Source organism: Vombatus ursinus, unplaced genomic scaffold (assembly GCF_900497805.2).
Source record: "Vombatus ursinus unplaced genomic scaffold, bare-nosed wombat genome assembly UNPS02014817.1, whole genome shotgun sequence".
NCBI lineage: Eukaryota > Metazoa > Chordata > Mammalia > Diprotodontia > Vombatidae > Vombatus > Vombatus ursinus.
Window position 1 is genome coordinate 12,991,969 of NW_020954595.1, and position 14,626 is coordinate 13,006,594.

At 54.5% G+C, this 14,626-nt stretch overlaps 1 protein-coding gene across 5 annotated transcripts in view; it reads right to left on the reverse strand.

Moving 5' to 3' along the window:
- IPPK (inositol-pentakisphosphate 2-kinase) overlaps positions 1-13,409 on the reverse strand; it is a 50,051-nt gene extending 36,642 nt beyond the window's left edge. The window contains exons 1-4 of one of the 5 annotated variants that reach the window (XM_027835891.1): positions 13,291-13,375; positions 5,029-5,114; positions 3,967-4,202; positions 3,067-3,114 (exon numbers count right to left, since the gene is read on the reverse strand). In XM_027835891.1, the coding sequence (XP_027691692.1) occupies positions 3,067-3,114; positions 3,967-4,008 (90 nt within the window). In that variant the 5' untranslated portion in view covers positions 4,009-4,202; positions 5,029-5,114; positions 13,291-13,375. Of the gene's footprint in view, positions 1-3,066; positions 3,115-3,966; positions 4,342-5,028; positions 5,115-12,265; positions 12,341-13,290 lie in introns of those variants that run through there. The other 4 variants (XM_027835893.1, XM_027835890.1, XM_027835894.1 and 1 more) reach the window with 4 other exon arrangements.
- Positions 13,410-14,626: the final 1,217 nt, after the last annotated feature.

Here is a 14,626-nt window from a genome sequence, read left to right on the forward strand (position 1 = left end):
GATCGCCCTACGACTAAACCCTTATTCCTTTCGGCCTGGACCATAACAATGGCCCCTCTCGACCTTGTCAGCTTTCTCCCATGTGTGCAAACGTGCCAACTGGATCCCTGAGCCCCACAGGCCGCCACACAAACTCTTCAGCCTGGCATTGTGGGGCCTTCCGTGGACACTGCTTGTCCTGTCTCCTCTCAGCTCTCCATAAGGTCACCAGGAGCCCCTCATTTCTAAAACAGACTTGGTTGAACCTCTCACAGTTGCCACCCGCTCTGATTCCAACTGAAAATGACCTGACCCATTCAAACATCACCGTACTGTTGCCGAGTCTGCAATTTAGGACAAACCGCACTTCCTTGCCCACGTGTCTTCTCTCTCTTCTCCCCCTCCTCCATTAAATCACTAGCCATTTGAGGGCAGACACTGAATGAATTCTTCTCTCATTACTCTGGAGACCCTATGTATCCATTCCCCTCCACCCTGCCCTCTTCCTCTCGACATTCCCTCCCCGAAGCGAAGGCTCCAAATTCTCTCCCATCCAGGCCTCTGAACCACATCGGTCTTCGGGGCCGTCCACGTGTCCTAAGCTCAGCCGATGCACTTGCTCCTCCCTTTGCGGCCCCAGGACTCCCTGAGGATCGATTCTCCCAGGCTTGGGGTTCTCCTTTATCCTTCCATCTCTATTTCTGTGACATCTCTCACATGCGGAACTTCTCTAAATCCTCAAGCATCAAACGGGCTGTGTCCACAAGGTGCTTGGCTGACCTGAACAGACCACAACTCACGTCAACGATGGGATGACGGTGCTGTTTCCCGCTGCCGCTGCCCCTCCTCAGGCAGGAGCCCTGGCACACAGCCGCCAGGGCACCGTCAGCATGTCTGGGCACTCTGCTGGCCACTCCTGCATCTGTCTGGCCTCCACAGCCCTCTTCAATCTTGCACGGTTCTCGCCCTGCAGGCTCACTCTGCACTGTACACACAGGGGACCACTTCGGTCCTCCCTGCCCCCAAGCCTTCCCTCATTCTTCAACCTGTGCCTGGATGGGTCCACGACACTGGTCACTCTATTCCTGCCCCCTTCCCTAGAGCCTTAGCCCGCCTGTTGAGCTCAGCCTTCTCTATACTCCCTCCCTGCTCCAGCACTCTGCAGAGCAGGCTAGCCTCCTCCGAGCCAGCCTCCAGCCTTCCCCGGGTCTCGCTGAGCTAAGCAGGAATGCCAGTCTGGAGAGAGACGTTTCATGCAGGAGCCAGGCTCCATCACCTAGAAAACAGCTCATTTCTTCCCAGGCTGAATGTGTAGGCCTCTTCTCTGCCCCTCACCCCTCACCCCTCACAGCTGCTCCCTGGAGCCAATTCTTCTCACCCTGAAAGCTCCAGAATGCCCCCCCGCTTGGGGAGCTGCTCTCCACACCAACAGTGCCCAGTGCAACCGCCCTCACCCATCTCTCTCCAGTTGATCCTCCACAGAGACCGCCTGAGCGAGCTTCCCTGAGCTTTATATTTAAAAATAGCTTTACAGAGCTATTGACTCGTCCTTTCTCTACACAAAAAAACCCCAGTGGCTCCTTGGTGCCTACCAGATAAAATACAACACACGGTGCCGGCATTCAAGGTCTTCCCCCACCTTCCTCAAGCCCATGCCACTCCCCCCTTCAGATGATGCGTTCCTGCCAAACTGTATGACTGCCAACTTTGTCCCTCGCCCTGCCCCTGTGCCATCCCACTCTATCTGCTAAATCCCTGCCCTTCTGCCAGGGCCTCACTGGGATGCCACTGGCCTGCTGCCCTGGGCTGAGTCCCAGCGGCACTCTGGCTGTCCTCTGCCCCCACCACATCCTACCTCCCAGCATGCTCTTCTTTGGGTGCATGCCACACTGCCCCATTTGACTATCATCTTCTTGAGAACAGGGACATCTCTGCAACCCCAGGGCCCAGAACAGTATGTGCACACAGCAGGTGCTTAATTATTGGGTGAGGAAGTCAATTCACCAAGCTCTGGAATGCACTGGCCTTTCCCATAATGCAAATAGATTTAAATGGTGCACTGAGTGTGTCTGCCCTAAGAGAAGCTGCACCGGCTCTGGAATCAGAAGCCCTCAGCTTAAATCTCCCTGGGCCCTGAAGCAAGTCACTTGCTTCCCACATCTGGGCCCAGGCATCAGACTCACGGGTCCCTAAGGTGGGAGCGGACCATCCCGAAGGGCTCCAGACTCCTTTCAGGCTGGGTTTCAGAGCCAAGGTCTGCAGGAGCAGAGGCTGGGCTCCGAGCAAGCCCGAGCCCCCGGAGACTGTGCCTCGTCAAGACCATCCACAAAGCCTCACATCTCAACGGAACGCCAGCTGCAGCCTTACAGCCAACAAGCCGCTTCAGTGGAGGACAGCATCAGACTCGATAACAGCCTCAGAAAACATCAGTGCCTGGGCCCTGAAGATCAAAGCCAGGGCAGAGCGACCGTTCCACCCGGGTCCCACGCAGGCCTCCGGGCGCAGGCCTCCAGGCGCAGGGCTTGCTCTGGTCCAGGGGCTCTTCCTGGGCCAGCCTCATATGTACTGCTAAGTCTACACAGCAGCTCCCCAACCCAGGCAGTAACAGCAGGTGCACCAAGCCTCCAGGTGGGGCCAAAACAGATGACGCCCCCCCCCCACGCCAACCACCCTGGGAACAGCTACCACCTGATCACAGGGAGAGCCAATGGCCTACAAAGAGGGCGAGACAGAATCACCTCCTGGATTTCCACACCCCAAGAGACATGTTCAGATAAAATGTCCTGCACACGTACACACGCAGACACAGACACACACACAGACGTGCACACGCACACACACGCACACACACAGACACACACACAGACACAGACGCACACACACACAGACGCGCACACACAGACGCACAGACACAGATGCGCGCGCACACACACAGACGCACACACACACAGATGTGCACACTCGCGCGCACACACACGCACACACACGCAGACACACACACACATACTCACAGACGCACACCTACACACACAGACACTGACACAGACACAGACACACAGACACAGACACACACACACCCCCTCTTACCTTATTCCTATTGGGTGGAAACTTCAAAAAACGTAGTACCACACAACGCTATTAAAAAGAAAAACATAATTAGTATTTTCTTAAAAAACAATTAAAAATCATGAACCAAGCTGGTCACAACCAGTCAGAGCACAGGTATTGGCCAGGTGAACTGTGGCAGAGACAAACAGCCCCCACACCACAACCCCCCCCCCAAAAAAATTTCTGGGTTGTCAAAGACTTGAGAATGGTCTCTAACTTTCAGGAAGAGAATGACAAGAGGAGGGAAAAAGACAGCGTCGTGAAGATAAACACGGAGAAAACAGCTATATTTGAACTTTGGAAAATGTTTAGAAGCATTCCCAGCAGATCGAGTTCCACAAGGTAACCTGGTCATTCTTTTCCAGGACCTGTGTGTGCAGATAGGTTTTTCCTTTCAAAGGTAGCGCAGTTAGGAAGAAGCCTGTAGATTCTTCCCAGAAAAATGAAAGCTCCAAATCTATCAATGTTAACAGTAAAACAGAACAGAGAGAGAGAGAGAAATCAAATTTCCAAGCAACTTCTCAGGAAGCAAGCTCCCTAAGGGCAGGGATTGCTTTGCTGGGGTCCGCACCCAGACCCAGCCTCCTCCTCCAACAACACAGGCTTCACAAAGACTGGCAAGCAAACACTCGTCCTCCCTCCCCCTACACCCAGGGCATCACTCACTCACTCACAGGGTGTGTGTCCCTTGTCTCTTCCTTCCCTGTCTGCCCATCCATCCATCCATCCCTGAATCCCTCCTGCTTCCGTCAAGGCTCCCAAACGGCAGCAGCCCCTCCTCCCCAGGCCTGCAGAGGCAGGGCAGGGTTCAGACTCAGTCGAGCTCACCTGCTTCCAATGGACAACCCTGCCCTCCCTAGAACCCATAGCGATGCTGACCCCCTCTCTGAGGACAGGGCTTGCTGGGCCTTCAGCTTTCATCCTCAGGGCCCAGCACAAGGCCGGGTCTATGGCGGGCTCCTAATAAACGATGCTTGGATGAAGGAGGCTCACTTGGAGGCCAACCACTGGAATACTGCCCAAGGCCTTAGGAGAAGGAAACCAACAGCTCACTATGCCAGGAAGTGAATGAAGTGCCCGGAGTGCCCTGGCCAATGACAGCACGGCCATGGAGACTATTAGGATGGAAATAAGAGCCTTAATTATCACTCAAAGACCACTTCTGCTTCCCAAATATCTGAGCTGATGATTTTCAGGAATGCCATCAAAAGAAGAAAAATCAGGCTTTCCAGAGACTTTACTTCATAACATATTTCACTTCACAATATTAAAAAAAAAATCACACTAAAAGCCTTCAACCACAAGTAGTTGAAAATGGGATGCCAGTGCACATGCGCCCCAAGGAGGTGAAGCCCAGATGAAGGCCGTGTGTGCACTAACCCCGGGAGAACAGCAAAGAACCAGGGACAAAGCTGGGACAGCGGCACGTAAATGTAGGAAGCGTTGTGGAGATGTATGAACGGATGCAAAACGGAGCAGGCAGAACCCGGAAAACAATCTATGTGAGGGCAGCTGGTGGTGCAGTGGACTAAGTGTCAAGCCTGGGGTCAAGAAGGCTCGAATTCAAATCCAGCCTCAGACACTTACTAGCTGGGTGACCCTGGGCAAATCACTTCACTGGTTTGCCTCAGTTTCCTCATCTGTAAAATAGGGATCATCACAGCATCTACCTTCTAGGATGGCTGTGAGGACTAAATGAGACAGTATTTATAAAGAGCTTAGCCCAGTGCCTGGCCCACAGTAGACGCTTTATAAAAGTTAGCTGTCATTGTTACTGGTGGTGGAGGTCTTACATAAGGACTACATGATATGTACAAAACCACCCCACCAGTGTAAATGGGACAACAACAACAGATAATGACCAAGCCAGGCGCCAAAGGAGACAAGAGAAGGGGACTACTTCTCAATGGGGAGGGGAGCTGCTGCATATAACGAACAAACTTTTTCAAGGGGCGTTTAGTCTTCTTGGACTGCTATCTCCTTCTCTTTCTTCTTTCCCGTAAGGACCGCTCTCTGCTTCAGGGGTGCTGGGGTAGAAACAAAAGATATCAATAAAAATGTGTAAAAGAAACAGAGACCACGACTGAAGTGTGTCATGTCAGGGACAGGAAAAGAACCTGCCAGCTGCTGTCACAGGAAAGTCCCTGCGCTGGCGCAACGTCCTGAGGCCTCCCTGACGCCCCGCCACCCTCACCCTCCAACATCCCAGAGCAGCTCCAGGCTCAGGCCAGACAGTAAGTCACGCAAATGAGGACAACCAGCATGCTGATAATAACTACAAGGAATTATCAAACATTAACAAACACTAGAAGCCTAAAAACCGGTTCGTTTCTCCCATGACTCTGTGGTCTAGGTGTCTGCGGGCCAAAGCAGCAGATTGAGCTCTGACCCTTGAGCCTTCGGATCTCCATGTAAAATCGAGGGGGAGGGGAGGAGTGAGGCCTGGGCCTCCATGTCCCCTGAGGTAAGGACCTTCCCGGGTCCTCAACAACGTCGTCTCAGAGCTCCAAGCGGCCTGGCTGGGGACTGGCAGGACTGCTGGGCCCACAGCCAGGGCAATGGGGGGGACCCGCCCCCACCGCAGGTGCTCTGCAAACACTGGATAACTTGAATTGTAACTCCCCCAACTCCAAGAGTGGATATTGTTGCCTATTAAAAGGAGCCTTGAATTTAACTGAGGCAACTAGGTAGCACAACGGACAGAGCACTGGCCTTGGAGTCGGCAAGACCAGAGTTCACACACTGCCACGTGACCCTGGACCAGTCATTTAAGTCCCAGAGCCCCACTTCCCTCATTTGTAAGATGGGCATCGAAGGTTGGAGAAGCCAGTGAGATAACACAGGCAACATGTTTTGCAAACCTTAATATGCTATAGGAATGTGAAATAGGACGCCTTTTGTATCTGTACTGGAACGTAAGCTCCACGCAGGCAGGGCCTTTGTCCCACTCCTAGAATCTTCGGTGCTCAGCGCATACGGTGCATGGCACACAGTGAGCCCTCAATCAATGCTTGCTGACTTCACAGACTTTAATACTAGGGATCAAAACTGAATCAAACAATGCAGACTTGGATTAGAGTTGAAACAACAGCTAACACCCACTACAGATGAGAAACATTCCTCAAGCCCAAAGCTTCCCCGTGCACAAACGCTTGCTCCCGGTCCAGGAGCCCCACTCTATAAAGGACAAAGAAAGCCCAGTCCTGGCTCTGCTCAAGGTCCTGCCCTGCCCTGCCACGCCTCACCCCAGGCTCCGGATTCTGGGTGGGGAGTTCCTCCTGCAGCGCTTCCAATCAGCCCCTCAGCATTTATTAGGCACCCAGCATCCACTGATTACATTTGGGACTGAGACAAAAAGAAAACCCCTCAGTTCCCCATTGCCCCCCACGCAGGGCTCACGTGTCCACAAATGCACAAACCCAAAACATCAACAAGCTAAGGGGTGGCTGGGGGGGGGGGATTCAGGAGGCTTGGGATCCTTGGAGGCAGAGGTAAGAGAACAGAATGGAAGGACTCTGGTGTCATGGACAACCAGCTTGGACAGGGAGGCAGGAGCCAGGTGGTAGTGGGTCACAGTAACTCCATGACTAAGGGAAGGGCGTGGTCCCTAGTATCAGGAATAACCAGCTGGCAGCTGCACGGCAGATGGTTAGGAAGAACAGGGACGGGAGGCCCAGAGACCGGGAGGACCGACTGAAGTCAGGCAGGAGCAGGTGCGTCTGAGTGAGAGGGGCAGGTGGGAGAAGCACTCGGAGGAGGAGGACGCAAACCCAACACCTCCCAGGGACGTCTGTGAGGGGCGGGGCACGTGGCCAGGCACAGGAAGGAATCGTGGAAATGAAGACTGGCACGAAGAGCCACAGGGCAAGAAGCCGTGGACCTCAGAGGCCCCCTCGGGCCTCCTGGGGCATCTGGAGACATGGCCAACTCCGGTAACTGTTACAACTTGGTTAAATTCGGTTTCACATAAGATCCTTTTTTATTCTTTGCACACCAAAATGTTCGTGTTTGCTCACAGTTGTTTGTTTGATTCATAATAAAAAAGACAATGTAAAAGGAGAAAGAGAACATGAAGCAAGTGGATCAAGAAAAACCACTTGTTCTGCAGACTAGAACAGAGGAGGGAGAGGAGGAGACAGCGGGGCGGGGCTTGAAAGGCGGGTCAGGGTTAGGCCTCTCTCTTCTCAGTAAAAGCTGATGGAGGGAAGAGCCCTTCTGGGATGCTCCTGTAAGTCAATGACAGAAGGAGAGATGGCCCAGGGGTGAGGGGCCAGTTAAAATGACTTCCCAGGAATGTGTCCTAGATCCCAGTGGCCCAGCTACAGGGCTTCCTCTTCCTCCCCCCTAACCTCCCCCCACCCCCGGCCCGGCCTGGCAGCTCCAGAGCAGGAGTGCAAAGGAGAAGGGGGAAAAGAATTCATGAGTAAGGGTTAGCAAGGCCTATACAGCAACTGAACAATCAGTCATTTACTAAGCACCTACTATGTGCCAAACCCTGTGCTAAGTGCTGCAGATACAAGTGCGTCCTTCCTTTAAAGGAGCTAACAGTCCAACGTACATAAACACACGGGCAATCAATATAAAGATAACAAATTCAAAGGTATTGACCGCGAGGTCGGCTGGCAAGGTGGGCACGAGTTGGGGGGCAGAAGGCAGTGCTGAAGCTATATCCTAAGAGAGCTGGGGGATTCCCTAAGTTTGAAGTGAGGAAGAAGGGCGTGCCAGACGTGCAGAGACTCAGAGACAGGGAGGGATGGATAGAGTGCGGCTGGACGCGGGAAGAGGAGTAGCATACCACAAGGCTGGAAAGCATCTTAAAACCCAGACGGGAGCGGTTTCAATTTTATCCTTAAGCCTGGAAGGAGGCGGAAGTGTGTGGAGCAGGGGTGGCTGATCCATCTGCACTCCGGCAGCCCGGACTGCTGGCCCGAAGAGAAGACTTAAGGCAGGGAAGCTGACTGGGAGGCCACCTCTAGGGTTAATCCTGGGACAGAGAGAGACAGGGGCAATCCCACGGGCAGCTGGGTTTAAAGTCAGCGGCCTACCTCGAGAGTGCAGACTCCCGAAGGTAGCAGGCAAGCCGTCAGAGCCACAACGTGGTGGATGTCTGTGGAGTGTTTGCTGTGCAGACGAACTGGCTTTAGGAAGAGGCATCTCACCTCAATCCCTTATGCTGGAACATAAACGCTCGCTCCCCCAGAGGATGAGGATAGCAGCCTAAGAAAAAACTGACCCCAAATCCCACCCAATAAACTAGCAAAGATGGCAAAGGGCCACAGGAAGACAGGCCGACGAATACCCAGTTGTGGGATGGAAGCACTACTAGGGTTAGCTTTAGGACCTGAGCTCAGATAGATCAAAGGTGCTCTGGTGGGGCTGGACTTGCACACCAAGCCCTGAACCCTCCGACAATCAAGGGAGATCCCACCCCAGGGCACAGGAAGGCAAAGGCAGAAAGAAAAATGCCTCGCAAAACTGTATGAAATAGCAAAGACCCAGAATAAGGGGCTTCTCATCAACTGGGGAACGGCCACTGGAGGTCTCCAGGGGAACTCTGGAACTCCGCTCAAAGCTGGAAGGGACCCCAAGGGCCAGCTGGCGTACCACTCTCATTTTCCCCCATGCCTGCCCGCTGTCAGAAAGAATGGTTAAGGGCAATTCAGACATACAAGAGCCTGGAGAAGAAGAGTAGGTGCAGGGGGAGGGGGCTGATTCGGCCCTGCGGATGCCGTGAAGACAGAAGGCACCAGTCAAATGAGGTAGAAAGGGACTGCGGTGGGGGACAGTCGGCATCTGAACATGAGGCAGATGCTTGCTCCCTGATCTCTCCGTGAGCAACAAGACAGAACCGGTTGGGGACGTGGCGTGGCAGGAACCTTGTAAGGAAATGACCACTTTATCTTGGCATTCAGACAAAAGCATTTAGAACAGCCCTTTTTGTAGCAGCAAGAACTGGAAATGAGGTGGGTGCCCATCCAGGGGGGTGACAGCTGAACAAACTGGTCAGAAATGTAAGGGAATGTGACTGGGCCATAAGAAATAACACACACGGGGAATTCAAAGAAACCAGGCGAGACTTAGATGAACTGAGGCACAGTGAGGCAAATACACCAAGAAAACAACTTCTGTAACAATGATAAAATGGGAAGAAAATCTTGGGAACTCTGATCAATGCAATCAATGACGCCTCTCCATTCAGAAGAGAGAGGGCCAGCACTAAGCCAATGTGCTTCGCTTGACTGACCTTCTGGTATTCTGTGAGGGTTCCCCGATGGGGCAAGGGAGGGGGAAGGGGAATTGGGGAGTGAATAAAACATTTCAAAAAACTAGTCAATGGATTGTATTGTGGAATAATACCCTGACCAATTATATAACACTGCTGTGTTGTTTCTGCAGCGCTTAATATTTCTAAGAATGGCTCACATGTCCAAAGGTTATAATTCCTTCTGATACAAAACTGTGGCTCCCAATGGGGAAATTTCTTCTGTCTTCAGCCCGGGAAAGGGCTGCTTCATTAGATGAGGCATAATTGTGATTGAAAAAAAGAAAGAAAGAAACTCAGTCTATGAGCGGAAAAACTGCACACGGGTCACTAAGTCCCCAGGAGATACTGGTGTGATACCAACGTTTGTGTAAAGTAGAAAGAAAATGGGTGATTCCCAGTGATTCGAACAATGCTAAGAAAGGCTTAAAGAAACCCGGGGGGGTTATATAGGGAACTCTTGTCACCCTCCAATTTTGTTCAAAAGAAGAAAGGGACAAATGCCAAAGAGTCAAAATAATCCTGAACAACAGCAACAGGACCGTATCTGGAAGGCCCAAAATGATTGGAAGCCTGTGGGAAATGCTCAAGACCCCAACAGAAAGAGACAAGGCCAACCCCTAAAGAAGACAGGCCAGAAAGTGGAACCACCCCAAGCCTGGGGCTTCAAAGGGGCCCACTGGAGAGAGGACAACCAAAACCCCCTGGGAGCAAGCATTCAACCCAAGGGTGGGGAGAAGGGAGGAGGTGGGAGGAGAAGGAAAAAGCACACTGTTCACTTGGCCTGAATTTAAGATCTGGGCTCAAATTTTAAGGAAGTCGGAGATAAACTGGAGATAAACTGGAGAGCGGCCAGAACAATGGATTTGCTATCCCACCAGACCAGAGGGATTAAGGATCTCAGAATGTTTAGCCTGAAGGACAGACTTAAGGGGGACACGCTAAATTTGCAAGTTGGAGCAGGTTGGCCCGCCTCCAGTCTCTCGCTCTCAGCCACCAAGTGGCTTTCGCTCCCCTGCTCCCAAATCCCAGGGGCTCCCTGAGGCCCCGAAGGGTCAGCGCCTGGCCCCTCGTCCAGTCTTCTCCCACCTAACTCGTCCCCGAGTATTCTCAGTATTCTCTCCCTTCATTTCTTGGCTCTGGGAACCTTCTCTGGCCCCCTTCCGTGCCCCTGACTGCCCTGCAGGCCCAGCTCAGAGCCCACCCTCAACAGGAGGCCTCCCCTCCAACTGATGACACCAGGGCTGCACGTTGTCTCCCCCGTGCTCCTGTGAGCTCCCCAGAGCACAGCACCGTGCTTGGTACACAGTAGGCCTGCTTCATGCTCGCTGACTGCCTGACCTCACAAGGCAGGAGCAGGCACATGGAAGCGGTGGGGGACACAAAGAAAGGCAAAGCCAGTCCCTGGCCTGAGCTCACAGTCCAATGGGAAGGCAGGCTCTGCGCTCCCTCCGTCCGGAGAGAAGCCAAGCAATCCAGGAGCAGAACGGCCACAATGACGCTCCCATCAGTGGCTGTGCTAGTGCATGGAATGCGCAGCACCTCGGGGGACCTCCGAGGCCAGCTGTTAGAGGTGCGGAGACTGAGGCTCAGAGAGGTCCTGTGATTTGCCCAAGGTCACTCCTGCCATGGCCATCAGACGTGGGATCTGAACCCAACTCTCAGACACCAGTAAGGACACTTGTGAGAGGTGCCTGGGCCACAAGGTGGCTCCTCGCCCAGGGTCGCAGGGCCAGGATGAGCCCAAGATGGGACTCAGACCCAAGTCTTGTTGACTCTTGGACCAGCTCTGCACCAGGAGCGTTCCCCCAAGGTCGCCCCCACACTCCCCCACACCCCAGCACACTCTCTTACTGGGGATGTCACGGAGAGAGCTCTTGTTCAGGAACGGGTTGGCCTAAGTCAGCCACACTCAAAGTGCGGTCCAGGGACCCTGGGCATGCCCAAGGCCCTTTCCAGGGGGTTCTAGGGGTCAAAATTATTTTATAATAATACTAAGATGCTTTCATTTCTAATTATCAATAAATATAGATAGGTATAACCCACATAAACAAAAGCTCTTGGAGGGCCTAAAGGGGTCCTGAGACCATAACATTTGAGAACCACTGTACTAGATGATTCCCAAGTTACGTTTCAACTCTCAGACTGTGTGTATCCGTATACGTAATTTAGATTAATTCTACCTCAAGGTCCCTCCCAAAAAACTCACAAGTAATCTCAGAGTCATCCTTAATAAACTAGGCTAAAGACTAGTACTTCAAGACTAGAGATGTCAAATTGTTACAATTTTCCAAAAGGGCATACTACCAGAGGAAATCCATATACATTTAACAGGAGTAATTCCAGACGAGGACATCAAGTGGGTGATTTGCTATCCCTCCCAAAGAACTGCTGGATCAGGAAAGGCCCTTCCCTGCTCCAGAGAGCACAGGAAGCGTGACCCAAGCCTCTAGCTTCGTCGGTTCCATCTCCGTCCTACCAAAGCCGCCAGCTCCGTCCCACAGCTGACCTGCCCAGGTGCACACAGCTCCAAAGTCTTCTAACTTGCAGATACAGATCCTCATCAATCAATCACCAAGCATTTATTAATCACTTACTATGGGCTACTGCCCCGCTGGGCCCCAGGACACAGAAACAAGGAAAGGACTCATCCCAGCTCACAAGCTCAAGCTCACATTCTAACAGGGCAGACAGCAGCACGAATGTCAGAAGACACAAAATAAATCCAAGGAGATAAAAAGAGGCTGAATTTCAGCGAAGCGTCTGAAAGTCTCTCACGACATCATTAGCACATAAAACGGCAAAGTGTGAGGTAAGACAACTGCTCGGTGTGAGACTCTGGGCACAGGACGAGACATGGCCAAATGGAGATCTCAAAGCCCCTATTCTCAGAACATTTTCTCATCAGTGACTCACTTGGACAAAGCCAGAGGAGACAGAACGATCCTATCTCTGTGGTTGTCAAAAACCAAAGATGAGTAAGAGCACGCTGGGTCACGGCCAGCCCCGAGAGAGAGAGCCGGAGGGGAGGCTGAGTCCTCTGTTCTGGTACCAGGTCAGGACGACAGAGCCTGGCAGGGCCAAAGAAGCACCCGTCAAGGGGAGCCCTGGCTATGGCCCGGCCCAGTCCAGAGGGTTCGGGGCCACTGGCCCCCGTGTGTGCCGGAGAAACACCCACAAACCAATGTGTCTGGAGAAGTGACCGGGTCAGGCCGTCCATCCAGGGTAGAGCGGAGCCCCCCAGCCAGGAAGACACAGGGACCCCACCCACGCCACACGCCGGCTGGCATTCCCAACTCTCAGTCTTTCCTGCTGGGCAGGCCCTGCCCAAGCAGGGCGGGCACAGACACAGCCTTAGAGAACCCTCCGTGGCAGTGACGGGGGACCTGCCCCAGCCGTCTTCGCGGGCCAAGAGAGCTCTCCATCGGCTCCAGAGGCAGAACTAGGGGCCCTACGGAGAGCTCCAGTGGATTCTTGTGAGGTAGTGAGCTGCCTGTCATAGGAAGTATTCGAGCTCTAGCTCTGTCTCTCTCCCCCTCCCCCCTCCTCTCTGTCTCTGTCTCCACCGCCCAGGGGACACCCCAAGTCCTCCGCTGGCCCCAGGGGCTGGAAGGGGAAGCAGATCACCCCGCCTCCCGCTCCCACACCACCGGCTCCCCGGCCCTCATCTCCGGCCGCCGCGCGGCGCCCGCGAGGTGGGCCAAGCTCTACGGTGGGTCACAATGGGGATGATGCCCCCCCCCACCCCCGGGCCAAGGAGAAGGGGGGGGGCCGATCCCGCCCCGCCCCCAGGCCGGACCACGGGCCCTCCGGACAGCGGCCTGCTCCGAGCCCCGGGCTGGAGGTCAGGGCAGGCCGGGGGCGGGGGCTCCCGAGTCGGCGAGGGGCCTCCAGGGGGATCGGGGGACGCCGGGGGTCAGGGGTCAAAGGCCGGGCCTCACCTGCGCGTGCGCTACGACCAGGCTCTTGTTGCCCTCCCCGTGGTACGTCCATTCATTCTCGTCCATCTTGGCCGCGTCCATGCCCCGGCTCCGGTCCCACCTCAGGCTGGACTCGGCCCCGGCCCCGGCCCCGGCCCTGGACGCCTGCCCTCGGCCTGCGCCCGGCCCCGGCCCCGGCCCCCGGCTCCGTCACCGCCGGCTTCGGGGAGCGACTGTCACCGGCTCGACACGACAGGGCGCGACGGGCCCCCGCCCGGAAGTGACGCCAAGCCGCCGGCGCGTGCGGGCTGCGTGAGGCCTACGTACTTCCGCCCGGCGGGGTGGGAGGAACCTAGGCTGACGGCCATCTTGACTGCTGGCAAGGCGGGCCCAGGATCGGGCAGGAAAAGAGGCTTCCGGTTCCGGCGGCGCATGCGCCTCGAGGGCCCCCCCGGCATCCGGGGACTGGACCGGCCTTCCGCGCCTGCGCCTACGCCTACGCCTGCCCCCACGCCTGCGCCTACGCCTGCCCCCGCGCCTGCGCCTACGCCTGCCCCCGCGCCTGCGCCGTGCGTGCTCGGCCGGGGACTGCGCGCAGGGCAGGCATCTCCCAGTCATCAAGCCTCTCCCGGCCTGGCGGGGATGGGAGGCGGGAGGTGGCCGAGAGAACGGAAAGCAGAAGATGGCGCACTGTGTGGAAGGAACGAAGAGAAGGCCCGGGAAGCTAGGGCCAGGCTACGAAGAGACTCCATTTCATCCTAGAGGCAACAGATAGGGAGTCATGGGACCTTCTTGAGCAGGAGAGTGACTGCGTGAGAGCAGAGCTTGAGGAGGAAGGTCAAGGATTATTTATTGTGATCTTATCCCTGAGGCCCTTTAGCAAAAGGTGGATTCTTTCGGTATCTCCTGAGCAGGACACGTGTGAAAGGACCTCGTCCAAGAAACCAGGCGTGGATGACCAGATGACTGGTGCATGGCCTGGGCTCACAGATTTAGGGTTGGAAAGGCCCCTCGAAATCATCGAGGCTTAGCTCCCATTTTACAGATAAGGAAAGTGAGGCCCAGAGAGGCATGGTTGGGTTAGATACAACATAGGCTCATAGATGTACTTCTGGGAGGACATAAAGAGGTCACCTAGGCCAGCCCCATTGCTTTACTGATGTCCCTTAGACATGACAATCCACTTATCTCAAAACAAAACTCGTTATCTTCCTTCCCAGCCCTCCCTAACCTCCATATGAGGGATAACCCATTATCTGCCAAGCCCTGGCAATTCTGCCTCTTCTGATTTGTCTTCACTTTCATCTCTGCAACATCTCTCATCCTTTTCACCTCTCCACCATCTCTTGTCACTTTC